Raw genomic sequence first — 24,711 nt, 5'->3', positions numbered from 1 at the left:
TTTCCTCAAGACAAGCCCTTCATCCCAGGAATCAGCTTAGTAAACCTTCTCTGAACTGCTTCCAATGCAAGTATATCCTTCAAGTAAAGAGAACAGAGCTATACACAGTACTCCAGGTGCAATCTCACCAATGCCCTGTACAGTTGTAGGAAGAGTTCACTACTTTTATACTCATCCCCCTTTCAATAAAAGACCAACATTCTATTTACCTTCCTAATTACTAGTTGGATCTGCATGCTAACTTCTTGTGATTCATGTATAATGACATCCAGATTCATCTCTACGGCAGCATTCTGTCGTCTCCCAGAATTTAATTAATTGCTTTTCTATTCTGCCTGCCAAAGTGGAGAACCTCACATTTTCCAACATTAAACTCCATCTGCCAAATTTTTACTCACCCACTTACCTACCTGCCTCCCTTTATAGATCGTTTATATCCTCATAATTTGTTTTCATACCTATCTTTGGATCATCAGCTGATTTGGCTACAATACAGCCAAGTCATCCAAATTATTAATATAGATCATAAATAGTTGAGGCCCCAATAATGATCTCTGCAACACTCCACTAGCTACAATTTGTGAACCTGAAAATTACCCATTTATCACGGTTCTCTGTTTCTGGTTAGTTATCTCTAACCATGCTAATATATCACATCCAGTATCATGAACTCTTATCTTGTGCAGTATCCTTTTATATGGACCTTATTGAATGCCTTTTTGAAAATCCAAATAAACAACATCCACTGGTATCTCTGTACCCACCCTTGTTACACCCTCAAAGAACGCTAATAAATTTATTGAATACAATTTCCCTTTCACAACACCATGTTGACTCTGCCTGATTGCATTATGATTTTCTAAAGTTCTGCCACTACCTTTTTAATAATGGCTTCTAGCATTTTTCCAATGACAGATGTTGGACTAACTGGCCCATAGTACCTGCTTTCTGTCAACTCCTTTTTTGAATGGTGGTGTTACATTTGCAGTTTTCCAATCCACTGGGACATTTCCAAAATCTAGGTAATTTTGGAAGATTATAACCAATGCATCCATTATCCCTGCGGTCACTTCCTTTAAGACACAAGGATGCAGGCCATCAGGTCCAGGGGAGTTATCAGCCATTAATCCCATTAATTTCCTAGTACATTTTCTCTAGTGATCATGATTGTTTTAAGCTCTCCCCTTTGCCACCACTTTCTTCTTATTCTTGGGTTGCTGTTTGCGGCTTCCACTGTGAAGGCAGATACAAAATTCAAATTTCTGTCATTTCCTTGTTTCCGGTCAGACTTGACGGGCCAAATGGCCTCCTGTGCTGTAACAATTCTGTGTTGCTGTGATTATTAATTCCCCAGTCTCTCTCTCTAAGAGACCAACACTCCCACTTTTGCTATATACTTAAAGCATATACTTTAAAATACTTGTAGAAGACTTTTACTATCTGTTTTTATATTTCTTGCTAGTTTTCTTTCATTACCCCAATTTTTCCCTCTTTATTTTTTTAGTCATCCTTTGCTGGTTTCCAAAACTTTCCCAAACTTCTGGCCTATCGCTAATCTTTGAAACATTGTACATCTTTTCTTTCAATTTAGTACCACCTCTAACTTCTTTAGTTAACCATGGATGGTGCATTCTTCTGGTCGAGTCTTTTTTTCTCAGTGGAATATATTTTTATTGAGAGTAATGAAATATCTCCTTAAATGTCTGCCACTGCTTCTCTACCGTCTTACCTTTTAACCTATTTACCCATTCCACTTTGGCCAACTTTGTCTTCATACCTGGAAGTTGCGTTCATTTAAGTTTAAGGACGGAATCATCCATGCCTGTTGGTGTCGGGCGTGCTCGGCGTTGTGAGCAGACAATACAACGAGAAATCTAAACATCAGTTTCACGACGTTATGAAACTAGTTTGTGATCATCCATTCAGCCCATTGATGATGGGCCATGCATTAACCAAAAGAGGTTCTTAGTATACCCAAGCTAACCCACGCACCTCTGTCTTTCATCCTGCAGGAGGAGTACATCAGCAGCATGGAGCCTAGTGAACTAGTTGTGTGCTTCGGGGCATACAGAGGGCGGAGACGACGGAGAAGAGAGTGATGGAGGCACCTGGTTGGACAGAGGGAGGAGCAGCATCCTCAGCAAGAAGGGCCAGCTGGGGCTCCCGCACATGCAGCTGAAGAGCTATCATTGGTCGGCGCATAGCTAGACCCAGGGTCTCTAGATGCCATCTTTCATTCCTGCAGATGACCGACGACCAGTCTTGCCGAAGACTGCGCATGTCTAGGGAACTGGTCGGACACATCTGCCAGTTGCTGCAGGATTTGGCGCCATGAGGTCATGGAGAGAATCCACTGTCAGTGGCCGTGAAAGTGACTGCGGCGCTCAAATTTTACGCCAGCGGATCCTTTCAGGGCTCCACAGTTGACCTCTGTGGGATATCACAAGTCTCCACCCACAAATGCGAGGGCACACAACTTTGTGCATTTTGCCCGGGACCAAGAGAGCCAGGATGCAAGAGGGACTGGACTTGCCCAGATGTAATGTTTCCCACAGGTGCAGGGTGTGATTGACTGCACTTACTTCCATTCGCTGAATGTGCAGCTGGTGTGTGACCACCACAAATGCATCTGCAGATCTGTGCATGGTTTCCAGGGAGTGTCCATGACTCATATATTCTCAGCTTGTCACAGATCACTGACGTCTCCCAGAGTCCACAGAGGCTGCAGGGTTGGCTCCTCAGGCACAAGGGCTACCCACAGAGGATGTGGCTGATGACACCCGTGCGGTAGCCTCAGACTGCAGCAGAGCAAAGGTATAACGAGGCTCATGCTGCAACTCACAACTTGGAGCAAACCATTGGGATGCTGAAAATGAGGTTCTGGTGCCTAGACTGGTTTGGTGGAGCCCTGCAATATAGTCCACAGGTGGTGTCACGCGTCGTTGACACCTGCTAGGCCCTTTACATACTGGCACTGCAATGGGGAGAGGAGCTGGCTGAGGAGGAGATGCAGGAGCTGAAGGCCTCCTCCAATGATGAGGATGTTGACGGGGATGAGGGTGAGGAGGTCCTCGAAGGCGACGATGACTGCGATGAGGCCCTCGCACTGGCCAGATGAGGCAGGTACATTTGGGAGGCCCTCATAGCGGCTAGATTTGTTGAGAATGATAACAACATGCAGTGAGGAGACACCGTAGATCCTCACATTACATCTATGAATGTTTAACTACAGTCTGGCTTAAGTCATCGCACATTACGTCTGCGATAATGCTCCTGTCATGGAGATGCAGTGGAGGCCCTAATAGTCGGTCGGTCAATTGAAGGAGGATGATGACGACATGCGGTGAGGACACTCCATAGATCTTCACATAGTGTCTGAGAATGTCTGACTCCTGTCTAGCCGAGGTCAGCTCCCTTGCGCTCTATGATCAGGGTCATATCATAGAGACGCAGCCATGAAGCTTTAAAAGCATCTGACCCTTTGTCCGCCTTCAGCACCTGACCCCTTCAGGAGCACAGCTTCACTGGTCACAGATGCTGAAGAGATGGGACCAACCCCAGCTTAAAGGTACTGAGAGCACACCGAGAGAGTGGCAGAACTCTGTGATGCCTGCCCATGACATTGTGGCATCAATGACAAGCACCGTTGAAGTGCAGGCATCACTAATATGTCCAGGGAGTGTGAAGCCACACCATCACTTTGGTCTGAAGGCTGCACAAAGGACAGGGAAGAGGCCCTGGACTGAGACACCTGCCTTTATCTTGTGCAGAAAAGTTTCATATCTGAGTAACAAGAACACTGCTCATCAGAACGAGGTACTATAGGCAGGGAGATGTTCCTGGGAGATTATTTACAATGGTGAAAATTATGTACAAGTGATGAACACCCATGCCCTGGCTGTGCAACTACATCTTCTTAACTTTCCCAACCCTGCCTTGGTGCTCCCTGGATATCTACAGCGGAGATGGAGGCAGCCTGCTGACTGTGACCCCCTGTCTGTGATCACCTTGGCGGGTTTCCTCTAGACGACTTAGACCTGGAGGGCCACGGCCTGTGTTCGGGGTCCTGCTGTGTGACAGTGGCACCCTCCTTGGCCTGTGGAGCTGGAGCTGTTGAGGTCACAGGAAGAAGGGGTTTGGATGGACCAGATACTTCCGGAGTCACCTGGATGGATGGCCCCATGGGGTACACCTGCTGATCCTCCTCCCTATGCGTTCCCAAGGGCCCCAGGCTGACTCCTTGATGAGAAGGGGTAGCTGGATTGAGATAGGGCTGCCCCGCACCTCTCTCGTGTACACACTGTTGGAGGCTAACTATGGCATCGACAATGGAGTTCAGCCCGCGCAGCAGTGCAGGACTGACGTCCTGGACCAAGGTTTCCATGGCGGCTGCTATCCTACCAGTGTTGACCTCAGTGCATTGGCATGCCGATGCTATCACCTCAGCCTGAAGGTGGACAGACTGCTCCATTGTGCCTTGCGATCTGAGGAGTGCAGTGGACATCCCTTCCTGATGTTCCCGAGCTTGCCTTTGCATCTCCAGCAACAGTGACATGACTGAGTCCAGAGACTCAACATCTGACTTGGACTCAGCAGATTTCTGGCCTCCAGCAGTCCTCCGAGTGCCAGACACCTGGGAAGTCCCTGCTGCCGCCTGTTGTGGTTCAGAAAGTAAATGTGCTCACCAGATTGTGCTCCCAAGGCTGTGGGTGAGCGCTTTGATGGGTCTTTGGGGAGGGTTTCAGTGGATTCCTCTTCTGAGCTTCCCTCAGGGCTTGATTGGAGGCCCTGGGTCATTGACCCTCTTGGCAGTTTCCAAGATGTGCCTGCGAAAGCAAGGGGAGATAATTAGTGCATGGCAGGGGCCTGTGAAACAGGACACATCACTCACAGCATGGTTGTCTGATGGACATTGCACTACTGGATCCTCACTTGGTAGAGCACTGCTGACCTCACCATTAACACAGGAACGGTCCTCACCAGCCAGCTGGATGACTCTATTTTCAAAGTGCGTGAGGACCTTGATTTCAGGCATTCCTCCGCCAGTCTGCAACCTCTCCCTCTTGCCAGCTTGTCCTGCATGAATAGAGATGGAGAGCCAGAAGCCTGTCAGGCCAGATGATAAGTATGACTGGCATGTGTAGATGGTGAGTGGTCCCATGGATGGGATGAGGACAATGAAGGGATGAGTGAGTGAGTGAATGATGATGTCCCTTGAACTGGCAGTGAGTGAGATCCCTGTGGATGTGTGATGTGTTTGAGTGTGTGAGTTGAGAGTGATGAGAAGAGTGACATGCCCTGGCAGAACAGAGGAGATCATTCATCCTCTTATGACACTGTTCTGTCCTCTTTTGCAAGGCGTTGGCCACCGCTGCCACCACCTCCCAAGTCGGATTAATGATGTTCCTGCCCATCCTGCAGCCAGGGCAGGGGTAGAGGTCATCACAGCGGGCCTCCACTGCATCCAAAAGGCATTTGAGGGACACGTCATTGAACCTGGGCGCTGCAGTCTTCTTGCCTTTTGGGGCTATGTCTCCTGTGCAGCAGTTGTAGGGTGGAAGCACTGCTATTTAAATATGGCACCCTGCGCGATGAAGCAGCGAGGTGATGGCATGGCGGGTGAATGAGAGTCTGCCCGCATTGGAACGGTATGTTTCCCAGGAATGCATAATTAATGCGGCGGGTTTGGGACAAATCAACGTGAGAAGCTGCCATTGTGGCTGGTGGGTAAAATGTTGTTTTACCTGCCCTCTACTGCACTTCGGGCAGAATCGTCCCAGATTTGCACTAAAACATTAGTGTCAGACCCAGATTTTTCACCGTCAAATTGAATGTGAAATTCTATCATGTTATAATCACTCTTACCTAGATGATTTTTTACTATGAGGTAATTAACTAATCCTGTCTCTTTACACATTACCAGGTCTAAAATAGCCTGTCCCATGGTTGCTTTCAGAATATATTTTTCTAAGGAATTGTCCCAGATATACTCAAAATTATCCCCAAAGCTACCTTTGCTAGTTTGATGCATCCAATCTATCCAAATCTCAGAATTGTTACAGCACAGAAGGAGGCCATTTGGCCCATCATCTCTGCACTGGTCTTTGAAAGTGCAATGCAACTATTGCCATTTCCCCGCCTTCCCCCTGTATTCTCGCGCATTCTTCCTTTTTATCCCGCTGTGATGTCCAATTCCCTCTTGAAGGCCTTGATTGAACCTGCTGCCACCACACACTCAGGCAGTGCATTCCAGATCCTAACCACTCACTGCATGATAACATTTTTCCTCATGCCTCCCGTGCTCCTTTTGCTAATTACCTTGAATCTTTGCCCTTTCATTCTCGATCCTTCCACCAGTGAGAATAGTTTTTACCTATCTACGCTGTCCAGAATCCTCATGATTTTGAAAACCACCATCAAATCTCCACACAACCTTCTCTTGTCCAAGGAAAATGGTCCCAACTTCTCCAATCTATCTATGTAACTGAAGTTCCTCATCCCCTGAACCATTCTGGTAAATATTTTATATATTCTTTACCAAGTTTCTATAATTTCTATAATCATTTCCAAAATCCCTTAGATTCTGGAAGGGTCCCAGTGGATTGGAAAATAGCAAACGTAACATCTTTATTCAAGAAAGGAGGGAGGGAGACAGCAGAAAACTACTGTCATAGGGAAATTGCTAGAATCCGTTATTGAGAAGGTCATAGCAAGATACTTAGAAAATTGTAAGTTGATTAGGCAGACTGAACATGGGATTGTGAAATGGAAATCATGGGCAGGATTTTCCCCCTGTTGGGGGCGAAGTTGAAGTGCGGGCGCACATAGGTGTGCCTCCGATCGGCGCCCCCAGTCAGGGGTGCAGCGCCATTTTACGTGGACGGGCCAATTAAAGCCCACCCAGCGTGACGTCCGCACGGAAGCACTATGTGGTCCCTGTGTGGGCAGGGGGGAGTCCCTAAACCTGAGTGTGCTCTTTCGCGTAGGCGCATGAAAGAGCGCAGTCATCTCCCTGAGGCTAAGTGCTGCCCCAGGGAGATCGTCTCTACTGTCAAAAATATTAAAAATAGAAAAAGAAATTCCCTGACATGTCCTCTCATGTGACACTGTCACATGAGTTGGGACATGTCCATAATTTTTGAAAGAACTTTAATTAAATTTTTTAAAACCTACATGAAACCTCATCTCGCCCGTGGATGAGGGTTCATGCTTTTTCTAATTCCCACCAGGACTCCTGGCCTGCCCGCCAAACTTAAGGTTGGACGGGCAGGTCCATTAATTAGTTTAATGACTCTGTCAATGGCTTCAGTTGGCCATTGACAGGTCAGCGGGCGCACAGCTGATTTTGCTGCCTACCTGAAAATTTAAATGGGGCGCGGTGATGTTGGGAGTTCCGCCCGACGTCACCGTGCATCATTTTACGCGTCAGCGAGCGGGCCCCACCCCCCACTCGCCGACGGGAAAATCCTGCCCCATGTTTAACTAACTTATTAGAGTTTTTTGAGGAAGTAACAAGCAAGTTGGATAAAGGGGAAGCTGTAGATGTGGTGTACTTGGACTTCCAGAAGGCATGTGATAAGGTGCCACATCAAAGGTTACTGTATAAAATAAGATTACACGGTGAGAGCATAGCATGAATAAAGGACTGGTTAGCTTACAAGAAGCAGTCTTCTTTGAGTTGGCATGCTGTGACGAGTGGAATGCCACAGGGATCAATGCTGGTACTTCAACCATTTCCAATCTACATCAATGATGTATGTTAGCTAAATTTACCAATGACACCAAGATAGGTAGGAGAGTAAGTTGGCAAGAGATTGTAGAGAGTCTGCAAAGGGATATAGGTAAGTTAAGTTAATGGGCAAAAATTTGGCAAATAGAGTAAAATGTGGGAAAATGTGAACTTGTCCACTCTGGCAAGAAGAATCGAAAAGCAGTATATTATTTAAATGGAGAGAGATTGCAGAACTCAATGGTACAGAGGGATCTGGCTGTCCTGGTACATGAATCTCAAATAAGTTAGTTTGCAGGTACAGCAAGTGATTAGGAAGGCAAATGGAATGTTGACATTTATTGCAAAGGGAATGGAATATAAAAGTAGGGAAGTTTTACTGGAGCTGTACTGCAGCTTGGTGAGACCGCATCTAGAATACTGTATACAGTTTTGGCCTCCTTATTTGAAAAAAGATATCATTGTTTTAGAAGCAGTTCAGAGAAGGTTTACTTGACTTATTCTTGGGATAAGGGGCTTTTCTTATGATGAAAGGTTATGAGAAAAGGCCTAAACCCATTGGAGTGTAGAAGAATGAGAAGTGATCTTATGGAAACATATAAGATCCTTGATGGGGTGGATACCAGGAGGATGTTTCCTTTTGCGGGAGAGACTAGAACCAGGGGATAAAAACAAAAAGCTACTGGGGATGCTGGAAATCCAAAACAAAAACAGAATTACCTGGAAAAACTCAGCAGGTCTGGCAGCATCGGCGGAGAAGAAAAGAGTTGACGTTTTGAGTCCTCATGACCCTTCTCCGCCGATGCTGCCAGACCTGCTGAGTTTTTCCAGGTAATTCTGTTTTTGTTTTAGAACCAGGGGACACAGTTTACGAATAAAAGGTCTACCATTTAATACAGAGATGAGGAGAGATATTTTCTCTCAAAGAGCCGTTAGTATGTGGAATTATCTTCCCCAGAAAGCAGTGAAGGATGGCTCATTGAATTTATTCAAAGCAGAGTCCGCATATTTTTGATACAGAGGGAGGCAAGGGTTGTGGGGGGACAGACGACAAAGTGGAGTTGAGAAACAACCAGACCAGCCATGATCTTATTGAATAGTGGAGCAGGCTCAAAAGGCTGAATGGTCTACACCTGCTCCCAAGTCCTATGAAGATTAAAATCTCCCATGATTATTGCAGTTGATTTCTTGCAACCCTCATTTTTTTTGATTTATACTCTGTCCTACAGTGTATCTACTGCTACGGGACCTATAAATGACTCCCACCAGTGACCTCTTTCCTGTGTTTTTCCTTATCCCCACCCAAACTGATTCTACATTTTGATCTTCTGAACCAAGTTCATTTCTCACTACTGTACTGATCTCAGCCTTGTTTAACAGAACTACCGCACCTCCTTTCCTTCCTTCCTGTCCTTCTGAAATGCCAAATTGAATATTCAGATCCTAGCCATAGTTACTTTGCAACCATATCTCTGTAATGGCTATCATATCATACCAGGCACCTTACTGATTAGGCATACTACAGCCTTCTGGCCTCAATATTGAGTTCAACAATTTCAGACCATGAACTCTGTCCCTCATTTTGATTCTGTGTTTTTTGTCATGTGCCTGTTTGTATTTGGCTTTTCATGTTTTTTGCTTTAGGACAGAGCAGTTAATTATTCTGGACAAATGCTGTGTTTCTTTACTGCAACAGTTACAACTCCCTTTGCCATTTGTTCCATGACACCTTTGACATTTAATCTCTCTCAGTCTCAACCCTATCCCAGGCCTTCCTTTCTGTTCTTGCTCCTCTTCCCCTACTTTAGCAGCATAAAATCCCCCTTTTAGTTCTGCCTAATCAGAGGGCCGGCAGCTCCTGAAACTTGTCAGCCCCATCAGGAGAAGTGGGCACTGCTGAGGCAGGTCAGAGACCACAAGGGTGCCTCACATGGAGGCATTCTCAGAGGTATAGATTTAAATAAAAAACTCTTCGGGGAAAAGCCCCTTGGAGGGGAGGGGATGACACTTCCAAGCGAATTGATTTAGCTGGGAGTGCTGCCTTTTCAGCCTGCGTTGCTGTCATTGGACATGGAGACTCCTGTTCCGATGCCCCCCAACCTGCCATAGGGAGGCTGTTTCCATTGAGCATGTGGTGAGGGTGCCACTTCACTGCCAGAAAAATACCATCAAGGCCATAACATTGCCCCAAATTGAGACCTTAACAATGTTAATTGGCTGCCTATCTTGTGGAATGGGCAGCTAATTAACTTCCCAGTCTGCCCAGGAAAAGCTCCCCAGTGTGGGAAGATTATGTTAGGGCAAACTCCCCCACAGCTGGAAAAGCTATCTTGAAAATCTTTTTTTGGTCTTTTGCCCACATATTCATGGGCGATAGGTTAATTAACAGTTGCAGAAGGAAAGCTAATGCAACTTAAGAAATACATCTATGGCCTGAATGTTGCTTCCAGTTTGTGGTATTTTTTGGTGAGATCTGCTTAGCTGAAAATAGGCGATGTTCAAATAAAAGCAAATCCCACAATGTTTTATTGGTACCAAGAGGGAAGCTTGCAGGAATTTTCATCAGGAATGTTGTTATGAGGTGGTACTACTGTATTTGAGAAATAAAAGTAGAGTGGAATTTAAGATTGGAAGTCAGGCTTGTGAGGCTTCTAAATATATTACATTAAATATTAAGAAAAGTAGATCTGGAATAACTTTAAATCTATTTAGAGAATGTTAGTTGTACTGAACCTAAGGATGATTTTATATCTAAAGAAGAGACAGAACAATTGTAATTGATTGGTTAGTTGAATTGGCTGTGCACTCAAACTATACCAGCTGCTAATTTTCATGCGTTGGAGTTAAGTACTATGATGAAACAGCCTAAAGTTGAGAATGTTTTAAAGGCAAATAAAACATTAGGAAATTGAAACCTTGATGAGTGCATCCTGACGTGACCCAATAACATGAAGCTAGTCATTTTTAGAGATGCTTTACATGCTGATCTTCCTGATGGATATTCTAGTGCATTTGGTTTCATAATATTTCTTATAGGTAAAAATGGGAAATGTTGCCCTTTAGCTTGGAAAGCTAAGAAACTAAAAATGGTTGTTAAAAGTGCTCTGGTTGCTGAAACACTGGCTCTTGTGGAGGCAGTGAATATGGGCTTCTAGTTGTCAAATATTTTAGATGAGATTCTGTTCAGTGGGCATCATGAAGACAGTATTCTGCTATGCAGAAAATCAATCATTCCTTGTCGGATAATGTACACTATACGAAAAGTGTGAGTAAAGGTTATGGGTTGACCTTGCTGGCTTGAAAGAAACCCTGGAGAGAAAGGAAATCTCCAAAATTAAGTGAATGGATACAAATAATTAATTGTCAGATTGTGTTACAAAATAAACATATGTATAAAGAAATTGTTAGAGGTCCTAAAGGAGGGACATCTCACAGTGTAATGCTTTGTACAGAATATCTTCGATTAAATTTGTTTTGAAGTTTTGGTAGTACATATAAATGTAGTTTTTATTTAATGAGAGAGAAGGTAATCTGTTAATTGTATATTAATTGTATTTAACTCTATGCAGGTGGTGGGTATTAACTGCTGTCTCTATAAATAGGAACAGATTGAAGCTGTGGTGGTGGGATTAGGAGGTGCATGTTTTTAATGGTTATCTCTATAAATAAATGCCTATAATAGTGAATAAATATTGACTCCAGTTCTATCCTTCAATACCTGGCTTTCTGGATTATAACAATAGTCTTTCCACAATAATGATCACATTACCACATCCCTGGTACCATTCTAATGAATCTCCTCTGCACTCCCTCCTGGATGTTGACATGCTTCCTAAAGTGTGGTGCCCTCTGATTTATCCTTCACAGTCCTTAACTAGGAAATCCCTCTAATCTCACTTTTACGGTCCTAAATCTGGGAGACTCCTCTAATCTCTCTCTCAATTCTGTATCTGGGAGATTCCTCTGATCTCTCACAGTCCTGTATCTGGGAGACTCCTCTGATCTCTCTCTCACAATCCTGTATCTGGGAGACTCCTCTGATCTCTCCCTCTCTCCCTTTCTCACAGACCTGTACCTGGGAAATCCATCTAATCTCTCTCACAGACCTGTATCTGGGAAATACATCTAATCTCTCTCTCAGTCCTTTTTCTGGAGAGGTGCTTCTTTATTTGAGATGTTCCTTCTAAACCCTTGTTTGCACTCTTGCATAAGATATGGAGAAAGCTTCTTGGTTGATTATTGATTTCTGTCTCCCTATCAACATCCCTATTCCTCTAATCTAACATTGTTGCCACTGTCTTGCTTTTACTGATGCTAATATGACATTTCTCTGGATTAACTTTTATTCCACCTTCTGAAGCCCCAGTTCTCAGTTCCATACTCTCCCTTATCAAAGTGAGTACTTTATTTTACATACTAACTTCTAAACTGTCTTTAATTCAAGATCTTATTACTTCATCTTGAAACTAACCATTGCTGTAGCTGAGCGATTCTGTAAATGGACTTCAACCAGCTCGCATAGACCAGGACAACCTGATCTTTTCCTTATACTTGTCCACACAATGACTAGTGGAAATCTGGAACTTTCTCCTCCAAATGACTGGATACTGGGAGCATAAATTGCAATTTTCAAGACTGAGAGTTTATTTTGTATTAAGGAATTTCGAGCAAAGATAGATTGAGGTACATATCAGCTATGATTTAATTCAATGCCAAATAGGCTCCAGGGGCTGAATAGCCTCCTTTGTATTAGGAAAGCATCCCAAGATTTTCTCCCTTAACACAGACACAGGAGTTATTCAGAATGTCTTCCATTTGATCCTTCAATGTCCTCTTTGTAGAGTGAAGGGTCAGAAGCATACTTGATGCTGGTGCAATAATGATGTCAGATCACAGGACTGAGAAGTAAGTGAGATCTGGAAGAGATGCTCTAACCTTGTGTGGAGGTCCAAATATGTATTTCCATGCTGTAAATAGAGTTGGTTAAAGAGACTACGGACTCCAGCAGCATACTTTTGGGAGACTAAACAATCCCCAAAACCCTGTCTAAGCCCCTACCGCACAACAAAACATGGTGGCAGCAAGTTAAAAACCCAGCAAAGGTTGAAGAAAGCTACAAGGCTGGCAAAAGAAGACATCCTTGAAGGAAGGTCAAAAGAGAAGAAATTCCAATACTCACCGAGAAGTTGGAACATTGTGGGAACAGCAGATGCAAATTCTCACAGACCCGGAGACCGGACAGCTGTGAGCACAGGCACAAAGCAGCAAGCAGTATGAGAGAAGCAGGAACAATTGCAGGGCTCAGCGGCAGCATAGGACCCACCCTATCACGCTTAGGACCATTTCAGAGTGCAGAAGGCTCACAATGTTCCCAGAACTGAGACAACTGGAGGAAAAGGTTCACGTGGTACAGAACTGCTTCACGATTACATAAAAAGACCAGAAAAATGAGGTCGGTACTTTATGCTGTAGGATCTATCACTGATGATGTGAGAACAAGGCAGGGAATTGATGAGACTTCAGCTTCGTATGAAGAACCCTGCAAGCTTTTGACTCTTATTAAATTCCAGCAAACACTGAAATAATCAAGAGAGCTAAATTTAATAGAAGAAAGCAGAGGCCAGACAAAATCATGGATTTGTTTATCAATGATCTCTACACACTAGCAGGGAACTGCACTTATGGAATTTTACAAAACAGGCTGATTCAATGACAAAATCATAGTGGGGGTCCTAGATGAAACATTATCAGACCTCTTACAGGCAAAAGAGGATTTAACACTGGTGAGAACAGTGTAGCTCACAAGACAAACAGAGCTTACGAAACAGAAGTGGGCGTTTGTTCAAAAACAGCAGAGGCCCCATGGAGAAGATTGAGTGAGACCATTCAGCTTGTATGCTATAAAAGGGATAGCATGCCAAAGCTTAAACCCGCCGAAGTGGAGAAAAGTGCACCAACTGTCATTTTGAAATGTCTCCGATGTGGCAGGAACAAACCACATAAACGAGAACAATGTGCAGCAGTGGAGGCAGAGTGCCACAACTGTGGGAAAAATAAAATGCTGACAACCTGTAAAAAGAGGAAATTTTAAAACAGAATCACATACAATAGGTGGCAGAACTACAAGAACGGGAATTAACCTTCGGGGAGATAAATCACACTGAAAACAAATATTGGAGTGTTAAACTCAAAGTTGATGGATACCCCACAGAATTTAAATTAGACACAGGAACAGGGGTTTCTATTTTATCAGATGAAGTCAAATGGCTCAAACAGATTGCATTGCAACCCTTATCTATTAAATTACAGGGTTCTGGTGGGACTACATTAAAAATCAAAGGCCAACTCATGACGAAGCTGAAATATAAAGCTCGAGAAATCCTCAAACCTCTCTTTAAAATCAAGAGTGCTCTTTTTTAAGCAGAAAAGCATGCCTAAAGCTGAAATTAATTTGTAAGGTGGACCGAGTCGAAAAGATGCAGCAGCAAGGGGTTATCTTGCTGGTCACCATGCCAACAAAATGGTGTTCAGGTATGGTTACAGTCCTAAAACCAAATGGTTCTATAAGAATCTGCATGGATTTAACTGAACTAAACAAATCAGAGGAACATAATATCCACCTGCAGTGGTTGAGAGTCTCACCAAACTAGCCAAGAGTACTAAATTGAATGTGAACAGTGGATTTTGGCAGTTCCATCTGGACAAAGAATCCAAACTGTTGACCACATTTATAACACAATTTGGTCATTATTGTTTCAATTGATTGCCCTTTGGAATTGCATCCACTTCTGAAATTTTCCAGCAAACAATGCCTCACACTCTGGATGGCATGGAAGGACTAATCTGCCATATGGACAACATACTTATATATGGATCCATGAGAGAAGAGCATGACCGCAGGGTCAGAACAGCCCTGAGAGCCTTATAGGATGAAGACCTAACACTGAATGAAAAATGTGAGTTTGCCAAACACATTATCAGGTTTCTAGGTCACATTGTACAAGCCACTGTAATCACAGCTGATCCACAAAAAAACTAGATTTATAAAAGAATTTCCGCAACCCAGGAAGATAACTGAGCTCCAAAGATTCCTCAGAATGTTGGATCAAGTAGGCAAGTTCCTACCAAATTTAGTAAAGGTCAACAAGCCCTTGAGATAGCTGTTGAGACAAGGTCAACAGTGGCGCTGGAATGTGGACCAGCAAAAAGCATTTGAAAGGATTAAGCAACTTCTAATCTCTTCTGAATTTTTGGCACATTACATCCCAGAATTTCTCACCATTGTAGCAGCAGATGTATCATCTACAGGTCTGGGGGCGGTATTCTCATGCAGAGATACATCAATCAGTCTACTATGCTTCCTGGTCACTAACAGAAATGGAGCAACAATACATCACTGTAGGAAAAGAAGCTTTGGCAGCAATGTGGGCGTGTGAAAAATTTTCAGATTACATTATGGGATTACATTTCAAAATTGAAACAGACCATAAACCTCTAGTCACCCTTCTGAACATGAAAGCGATTGCAAAGATGCAATTATCCCAGTAATCCAATACTGTGCCAGTACTTTGATCAGTGCAACTGTCATTGACGATTTACTAGTCTTCAACGATAGAAATGTCATACTGAGAGCGCTTTGGCTTGATAGTCTTCAAAAACTTCACCTAGGTAACCTAGGAATTGTGAAGTGTCATTCATGGGTGTAACAATCAGTCTGGTGGTCAGGCACCACTTACTCCATAGAGAGATGATTTCTAACCATCTTACTAGCACCATAAACAGCCATGAACAAAAAGAACCAATATTACCATCTACCTTTCCATGGGAGTGCCTGGAAATGGACTTATTTGAATTTAAGAGGAAAACTTTCCTTATTGTCATTGATTACCACTCACGGTGATTGAAGTAAACCAAATGCATAGTACCACAGCAGGAACAGCCATTCAATCCCTCGAGAATTTATTCAACACATGGGCAATCCAGATAACGTAGCATCCAACAATAGGCCACAATTTGCTAATGAGCTATTTCAAAATTTTGCAAACAAATATGGCTTCGTTCATGTAACCAATTTACCTCGCTCTCCTCAAGTAAATGGAGAGGCTGAGAAAGGGATACGAACCATTAAGGATTTATTAACGAAAATCAAAGACCTAAATCTGGCTCCTCTGAATTATCGATCCTCACTACTACAGAATGTAGTTACTAATTGATTGCTAATAAAAGATTGAGAACACAGCTTCCATCTCTGATGCAAAAATTCAAACCTAACATTACCACGATTGACCACAAGAAGGTAAAACAGCATGAGGAACAAAAGAGAGACAAGCAGGCTCGGAACTTTAATAATAAGCACAGGGCCTGAGTTCCCAGTGCTGAAGCCCAGGGAGAGAGTAAGAGACCAACAGAGGGAAAGTACAATCATCATGAAGAGAAACTGCAGTGCCTTAAATCCTTGGAACGAAATGCAGTCAAAACTTGGGCTTACTATTCAGATCCTGAAGAAGATAGAAATGCTTATTATAAGCTCTAAGGCCACCCAGGAGAGGATCACTCACACCAGCAGAAGGGAAAGTACTGAATATCCTCAACATCAAGAACCAGATCAGGGAGGATTGGTCAAGGCACCTCGGGGGCTAACCCTGTGAAGCCTGAGACTTTGGGGGAAGATGTAGGAGGATGTAAATATGATAGGGATAAAGACTTGGGGACAGCTGTAGAGTAAAGAGCACATGATGCTGATGTAATAATGATATCAGATCACATGACTGAGAAATAAAGGAGGTCTGGAAGAGGAAAAGCTCTAATCTTATGTGAAGGTCCAAATGTGTAAATAATTGCTATAAATAAACAATTATGGTTAAAGAAACTACAGACTCAAGCAGTATACTTTTGGAAGATGAGATAATCCCCAAAACCCTGTCTAAGCTCCTACCACAACAAAACACTACTGTTTCCTATTCTTTACATATATTAATAAATTCCTTCCACATTATCAGCCCTGCAATCTTAACATTCATTTCCATTCACTGGTTTCTGAGCCTCCTTTGTCCAATTCCTACAACCTTCCCTATTCCTGGTCTGGCAGATTTATACCTTCCTTCTTGTTACCTCTCTCATTGCCCACATCAGTGGGCCTTCCTCTGCTACACCTTACCACTGGGATAGTGTCAATGTATTGCCAGTCACACATTCCCAAAGGTGCCATTTTACCGCTGCACTTCTAACAATCAGCTCTAGATGTAAATCTCTCCTCACCTTCCTAGCCATTCGACCATCTTCCTCCAAATATTTAATCTCTCCTTCCCTTCTAAGCTTTTCACTTAGCTCCAAAACTTCTAAGGTCAGAGAGAGTGACAAGACAGACAGCAGCCTGAAATTTGTTTGGGGACTTTTGACGGGGGGAGGTGATGGGTGGCTAAACCTAGTTCCATTAGTATTGCACTCAGTTTAGACTGGCTCAATAAATTCCAGTGGGGAGGGGTTGTAGGTTATGGGTAGGTGGACCTGAGGTACTCTGGGACCCCGTTACTATGTGAAGTGACTTGGGTAAGGGGTTATGGGAGGGTGGGATGTGTTAAGCTTTATGTGACCTTTTCACTTTGTGAGATAGTTTATGGGTAAAGGTCCATTCTACATCTAATATTTCAAAAATATTTGTACTTCTAGGTATTTTCCTACAACCTTCTACCATGGAAGGATCATTTTGTGCCTGGATTTCATCATTTACTGTGTCAGAGTGATGCATATTTTCACTGTTAGCAAAACTCTTGGGCCAAAAATCATCATGGTGCAAATGATGGTAAGATGTTGCTCTATGATGTGTGTACGTCATACATGTTTGCATGCAACTCTGATGAAAGGTCATCTTGACCTGAAATGTTTACTTTGTTTCCCTCCACAGATGCTGCTCAACCTGCTGAGTGTTTCCAGCATTTTTTGCTTTTATTATGTTTGCATGCATGTTGTGTTGTATGCTGTACGTGAACATGATGAGCACATGTGTTGTGTGCACATGTTGAATGCATGTGCTATGTGTGCATACTGTCCGGATGTGCAGGAGTGTGTGCTGTGCAAGTGTATGTATTATGTATGTTTGCACTCCATGTATGCACTGTGTATATGTGTGTTGTTTGTGTCCATTCTATCTACCGTGGAAGGGGAGAAAGGGAATGAGAAAAAGGGAAGAAAGTGGGAATGAGTCAACAAAGAATGGAAAATAGAGAATGACAGAAATGAGGGAAATAGAGAGGAGTAAGAAAAGAGATTAAGAGAAGGGAATAAAAGAGGGAGAATGTGAGAAAGGTAATGGAAGAAGGAGGGAAGTTGGAGAAAATGGTAGGGAAAGAGGGAATGAGAAAGGAGAAATTAACGAGTGAGGGAATGAGAGAAAGCAAGAGAAGTGGAAAAAAGAACTGGGGAAACAATGAGGGACAAAGAGAGAGAATGTGGAATTAGTTAGAAGAAAGAAGAGATGAGGAAATTGAAAGGAAGGAGCAATGATAAATCTAGAGAGAGAAAATTAGAAACAGGGAATGGGATGGCGTTAAAGGCAGAGGAAAGGAAAGAGAAACAGACAGTGAAGGGCAGAAAGGAGGAATGAAAGAGAGAATGGAAGGTGAAAGTGACCTAAGGCAGGGAGAGAAGAGAAATGAGAGAATCAGATATTCATATATGTGGAAGTGACATCTATATTTAATGTTTGTTGTATGGTATGTTGGTACATTTAAACTATGTGGCTTTGTCACTGTACCTCTTGTTTTGACTGTTGACTACAGAATATTTTGTATGCATTGCCCATGCATCAAGCATAATTCATTGGTGGAGGTTCAGGATGGTAACCACTGCCCATGAACCTGTACTCTAGTGGGAGTTAAATTCAAGAGAACAGCAAAGACACCTGCAGATTTAGGACTTGTGCAGATTAGGTGCAATTTTCATGGACCTGTATATGTGGGTTCCTCACATCCATTTCCATTGAAGGTATGGAGTACTCTGACTGGCACACAGCCAAACATGGAGAAAGCACAAATTCTCGGACATGGCACTGGAGGTTCTGGTGGAGGAAACCCCGAAGAAGAAGAATGTCCTGTGTCTGGAGGGGACATGGACACCAGCTCACCCTCTTTGCCCTCCAATTCCCCTCTCCTGCAGGTGCTACTGACCTCATGTTCTCTTGCCATTCCATGTCAAGTCCAAGTGGACCCCTAGCAAGATGCCCATGATCAAGCACACCTTTCCCTTGGTGATTCCTATAAGGTGGAGTAACGCATCACTTAATCTCTTTTATGTGAGATCCTCAGGAAATTTGCAGAATGAATGTTGCTCGAATATTGGTGAAGTCCTGACAAAGTGTTCCAGAAAGTCATAGGAGACAGAAGGTGATGACAGAAGGATGCTTTAGTGACTGGAAGCCAGTGTCCAGTGGCATACCACAGGGATCTGTGCTGGGTCCCCTATTATTCATCATTTATATAAATGACATAGATGACTATGTGGGCGGGAGGATTAGCAAGTTTGCAGATGACACAAAGATTGGCCGGGTGGTTAACAGTGAGGATGAGTGTCTTGGGCTACAGGAAGGTATAGACGGGATGGTCAAATGGGCAGATAAGTGGCAGATGGAATTTAACCCTGAAAAGTATGAGGTGATACAGTTTGGAAGGAGTAATTTAACAAGGAAGTATTCAATGAACGGCATGACACTAGGAAGTTCTGAGGAACAAAGGGACCTTGGCATGTGTGTCCATAGATCTCTGAAGGCGGAGGGGCATGTTAGTGGGGTGGTGAAAAAGGCATATGGAACACTTGCCTTTATCAATCGAGACATAGATTACAAAAGTAGGGAGGTCATGTTGGAGTTGTATAGAACCTTGGTGAGGCCACAGCTGGAGTACTGTGTGCAGTTCTGATCACCACATTATAGGAAGGATGTGATTGCACTGGAGGGGGTGCAGAGGAGATTCACCAGGATGTTGCCTGGGATGAAACATTTAAGTTATGAAGAGAGGTTGGATAGACTTGGGTTGTTTTCATTGGAGCAGAGAAGACTGAGCGGCGACCTGATCGAGGTGTACAAGATTATGAGGGGCATGGACAGGGTGGATAGGGAGCAGTGGTTCCCCTTATTTGAAGGGTCAGTCCTGAGGGGACATAAGTTCAAGGTGAGGGGCAGGAGGTTTAGCGGGGATGTGAGGAAAAACATTTTTACCCAGAGGGTGGTGACGGTCTGGAATGCGCTGCCTGGGAGGGTGGTGGAGGTGGGTTGCCTCACATCATTTAAAAAGTACCTGGATGAGCACTTGGCACGTCTTAACATTCAAGGCTATGGGCCAAGTGCTGGTAAATGGGATTAGGTAAGTCAGGTGTTGCTCATGTGTCGGTACAGACTCGATGGGCCGAAGGGCCTATTCTGCACTGTGATTCTGAAAGTCTCCCCATGTATTTCAGAGACTCTCTTCGCAGCTCCAGAAGCATGTGAACATGAAATGGTGTGTATCCCTTTAAGGAGCACTTGAAATCCACATCAACAACCTGTTTACTCCCGAACAGCTGGTCACTGTTAGGACAAGCACTAGCTACTAAAAGCCAGGCCTCCTCCTCAATGAGCGCTAGCAGTCATTTTAAGTGTCAATCAGCCCCTTAATGAGCCTCCAGGCAGCTGTTCCTAGGTGTGATTCAATTCCTTTGCCGAGATGGCGTGTCGCACTAAATGTAGCATAAACCAGTGTTCAGCTTAAGATCCTATGTTGGTCACTTAACAAGCTCTTTAATGTCCAAATGCATTGCCAAGCATCACCTCCAAGGTGACCTTCTCCTGTTTTTTTCTTTGACGTAGATGAAGGATATCTTCTTCTTTCTGTTCTTGTTGGTATTGGCAATCGTGGCTTATGGTGTAGCCAAACAGGGCATCCTTACCCACAATGAGCAACGCCTGGACTGGATATTCCAAGGGGTTGTGTACCAGCCATTCCGAATGATATTTGGAGAGATCCCTGCTGATGTCAGTTGTAAGTTCACTCTTTAATTGAATGTCTGAAATCACCTGAGTTAAGGAAAGATTTTTCCAAAGTACTTCGTGGAGGAAGACACAGATAACTTCCCAGAAACGCTAGGGAACCAAGGTTCTAGTGGAGGAGTTGAAGGAAATTAGTATTATTAAAACAATAGCACTGGAGAAATTAATGGGACTGAAAGCCGGTAAATTCCCAGGGCCTAATAATCTACATCCCAGGATACTAAAGGAGGTGGCCATGGAAATAATGGATGCTTTGGTTATCATCATCCAAAGATCTGTAGATTCTGAAACAGTCCCGGCAGATTGGAGGGTGGCGAATGTAACCCCACTATTTAAAAAAAGAGGAAGGGAGAAAACAGTGAATTACAGACTGGGTAGTCTAACAGAAGTAGGGGAAATGGTGGAGTCTAGTATAAAGGATGTGATAACAGGGCACTTAGAAAGTATGAACGGGATTAGACAAAATCAACATGGATTTATGAAAGGGAAACCATGTTTGACAAACCTACTGGAGTATTATGAGGACGCAACTAGCAGAATAGATGATGGAACCAGTGGGTGTGGTATATTTGGATTTTCAGAAAGCTTTTGATAAAGTCCCACGTAAAAAGTTAGTGTGCAAAGTTAAAGCACATGGGATTGGGGGTAATATATTGGCATGGATTGAGAATTGGCTAGTAGACAGGGAAACAGAGAGCAAGAATAAACAGGTATTCTTTGGAGTGGCAGGTGGTGAATAGTGGAGTACCGTAGGGATCAGTGATTGGGCCCCAGCTACTACAATGTATATCAATGATTTGGATGAGGGAATCAACTGTAATATTTCCAAGTTTGCTGATGACACAAAACTTGGTGGGAATGTGAGTGATAAGGAGGACGTTAAGAGACTTCAAGGTGATTTAGACAGGTTGAGTGAGTGGGAAAATACATGGCAACTGCAGTTTAACATGGATAAGTGTGAAGTTACCCATTTCAGTAGGAAAAACAGAATGGCAGAGTATAATTTAAATGGTGATAGATTGGGAAATGTTGATTTCCAAAGGGACAAGTGTTCTTGTACACCAATCACTGAAAGTAAGCATGCAGGTGCAGAAAGCTGTTTAAAAGGCAAATGGTATGTTGCAAGAGGACTTGAGTACAGGAGCAAGGATGTCTTACTGCAGCTGTTCAGGGCCTTGGTGATTCCACACCTGGAGTATTGTGTGCAGTTTTGATCTCCTTACCGATATACTTTCCATAGAGGGAGTTCAGTGAAGGTTCACCAGACTGATTCCTGGGATTGTAGGATTGTCCTATGAGGAGAGATTGGGCTGACTAAGCCTGTATTCACTGGAGTTTAGAAGAATGAAACAGGACCTCATTGAAATGTATAAAATTCTGACCGGGATGGACAGACTGGATACAGAGATGATGTTTCCTCTGGCTGGGGCATCTAGAACAAGGGGTCACAATCTCAGGATACAGGGTAGACCATTGAGATGAGGAGAAACTTCGCCTGGAGGGTGGTGAACCTATGGAATTCTCTACCACAGAAGACTGTGGAGGCCAAGCCACTGATTATATTTAAGAAGTAGATTTTTGGACTCTAAAGGCGTCAAGAGTATGGTGAGAGCACGGGGTGCAGCGTTGAGACAGAGGATCAGCCATGATCATATTGAATGGCGGAGTAGGCTCAAGGGGCTGAATGACCAACTCCTGCTCCTATTTTCTATGTTTCTACGATTAACAGCCAATGAAATTTTTAAGTATAGTCACTGTTAAAAGTCAACCACAGGAACTAAATTGAGCACAGCAAGGCCCCACAATTAGCCACCTGTGGCTTCATCTCTCCAGGAAGTCATAGCCCAATTTAACCAGTTTTGTTGACTTTTAAAGGCTCACCAGTAGTCAAACTCCCACCCCTAATGCCCATTGCCTCCTGACACTAACCATCCAGTATCACATGGGCATATGTGTGAAGTACAGGAGAATGCCCGGTGCCTGTGGTGATATATCCCAGTTGAAAATCAGTGTCCTCAGGAGAGGAGGGGCAAGCAGTTCCATTATAGAATGCAATAGTGTGGTAGTTGTAGTATTGTTATATGTTGTCTCATGATGAGGCCTAGAGGCTTGTATGGTTGAACAATAACTGTTCATTAATAACACAGAACTATAAACTTATATACAGGATACAGTCCTGATTAGGTGCTACCTTCATGTCAACCTCTACCAGACTCATCACAACACTCTACACTCATTAGAATTGCCACGTCAAAATATGGGTGGTACTGTTCCCCAATCCCACATTAACCCTTACAGTCCTGAGCACCCTAATTATACAGTGGCTATATTACTGGGCTAATAATCCAGAAAAATGTGGCACTTTGAGAATTTGTATTTAGGTTTTTTAAAAATCTGGAAATAAGACACTGATATCAGTAAAATTAGGCTGTCAGAATGTCATAAAACATGTTTATGGGAAGGAAACTTGGTCTCCTTACCTCATCTGGCATATATATCACTCCAGTCCCATGTCAGTGTGGTTGACTTTTAACTGCCCATTGAAATGGCCTAGGAAGCCACTGTATCACTACTGCAGAAAATCAGAAGGCCCACCACCACCTTCTCAGGTCTCACTGAGGACAGGCAATAAATGCTGGTCTTTCCAGCAATACCCACAACTTAAGAATCTTTCTTGTAAATGGAAAAACAACCAAAGGAGTGCAAGAAAATTGTTGTTTCTCTCATCATGTTTGTTTGTGGATGTACTGGTTAAAATGATCACTAATAAACGTCTCTTTTCCTTAAAGTTTTAGGCTTTGACTTAAGTCAGTGCACTGTGAATGGCACTGACCCCTACAAGCCAAAGTGTCCTGTGCATGACAGCAACAGTGCTCCCATCTTCCCTGAGTGGTTAACCATCACCCTGCTCTGTCTCTTTCTGCTTTTCAGCAACATCCTGCTGCTCAACCTTTTGATTGCAATGTTCAAGTAAGTGATTTCAATATCATTAGGCCAAGGACCAATTGAACATTAAAATGCTCAACTGGAGATGGACTAGTTTCACTGTGTTGAAAGGGGAAGTGGCCTGTGGGGGAATTGCATTGAAAGATTATCAGGGAAAACAGTATATGAGCAATTGTATCCCTTCAAAGGATAGAGAGTTTGGGTACAGGCTAGATACTCCCCAACAAGGGGGAAATGAAGGGCATCCAGAGCTAGAGTTGCTTAGATGATGAAAGGTATTGTGAGTGAATATGAAAGTAGGATTAGACTGGTGGAGTTATTAAATTGCACAAGGACTGGGCAGTAATGTAAGGTTAGACTGTGTGTGATATTAAAGGGAGTGAGCAGGAGAGTGGAATTAGAATGAGTGAGGAGGACCATGGGATTAGACTGAGTGGGATACTAAGTGGACAGGGCGTGAGTAGGATTAGACTAAATATGATATTAAAGGGTATGGGAATTAGTAGATTGGAATTAGACTGTGTGAAATATTAAAGGGTATGGTGAATGAGCAGGATGATACTGAGTAGGAAATTAAAGAGTCATATTCAACTCGAAACATGAACTGTTTCTCTCTCCAAAGATGCTGCTAGACCTGCTGAGTTTTTCCAGCACTTTCTGTTTTTATTTCAGATTTCCAGCATCAGTATTTTGCTTTTATTTTGGGATTTTAAAGGATATGGATAGTGAGTAATAGGGTGGGATTAGACTTGGAGGGAGGTATTAAAGGGTTTGGTGAGTGATCAGGGAATTGTTTTAGTGATTAAAGTGGGAATAAAACCAACACTCAGTTTCTGTATAACTCTGTGGACATTGGATTTCAATGGCCATAGGAAGATAGGGGAGAAACTTTGGAGATAAATGAAATGGTTATTTATGCTTTCAGATGCCCTGATATTCTATGGAAGCCAAGAGGGTTCCTGATCCTTCAGGAAATACGGAGATATTACAGTTAAACATACCACTGATTTTCGCTGTC

General features: G+C 43.3%; 1 protein-coding gene across 3 annotated transcripts in view; it reads left to right on the top strand.

Moving 5' to 3' along the window:
- Window positions 1-24,711, top strand: part of trpm2 (transient receptor potential cation channel, subfamily M, member 2) — a 327,556-nt gene that overhangs the window by 222,861 nt on the left and 79,984 nt on the right. For all 3 annotated transcript variants that reach the window (XM_078551683.1, XM_078551681.1, XM_078551682.1), the window contains exons 20-22: window positions 17,399-17,531; window positions 20,568-20,739; window positions 23,537-23,717. In XM_078551683.1, coding sequence (XP_078407809.1) covers window positions 17,399-17,531; window positions 20,568-20,739; window positions 23,537-23,717 — 486 coding nt within the window. The remainder of the gene's footprint in view (window positions 1-17,398; window positions 17,532-20,567; window positions 20,740-23,536; window positions 23,718-24,711) is intronic.

The sequence above is a fragment of the Cetorhinus maximus genome, chromosome 11 (assembly GCF_964194155.1).
Source record: "Cetorhinus maximus chromosome 11, sCetMax3.hap1.1, whole genome shotgun sequence".
NCBI lineage: Eukaryota > Metazoa > Chordata > Chondrichthyes > Lamniformes > Cetorhinidae > Cetorhinus > Cetorhinus maximus.
Note: the sequence above shows the minus strand (reverse complement) of the source record. Positions and strands in the feature narration are given on the sequence as shown.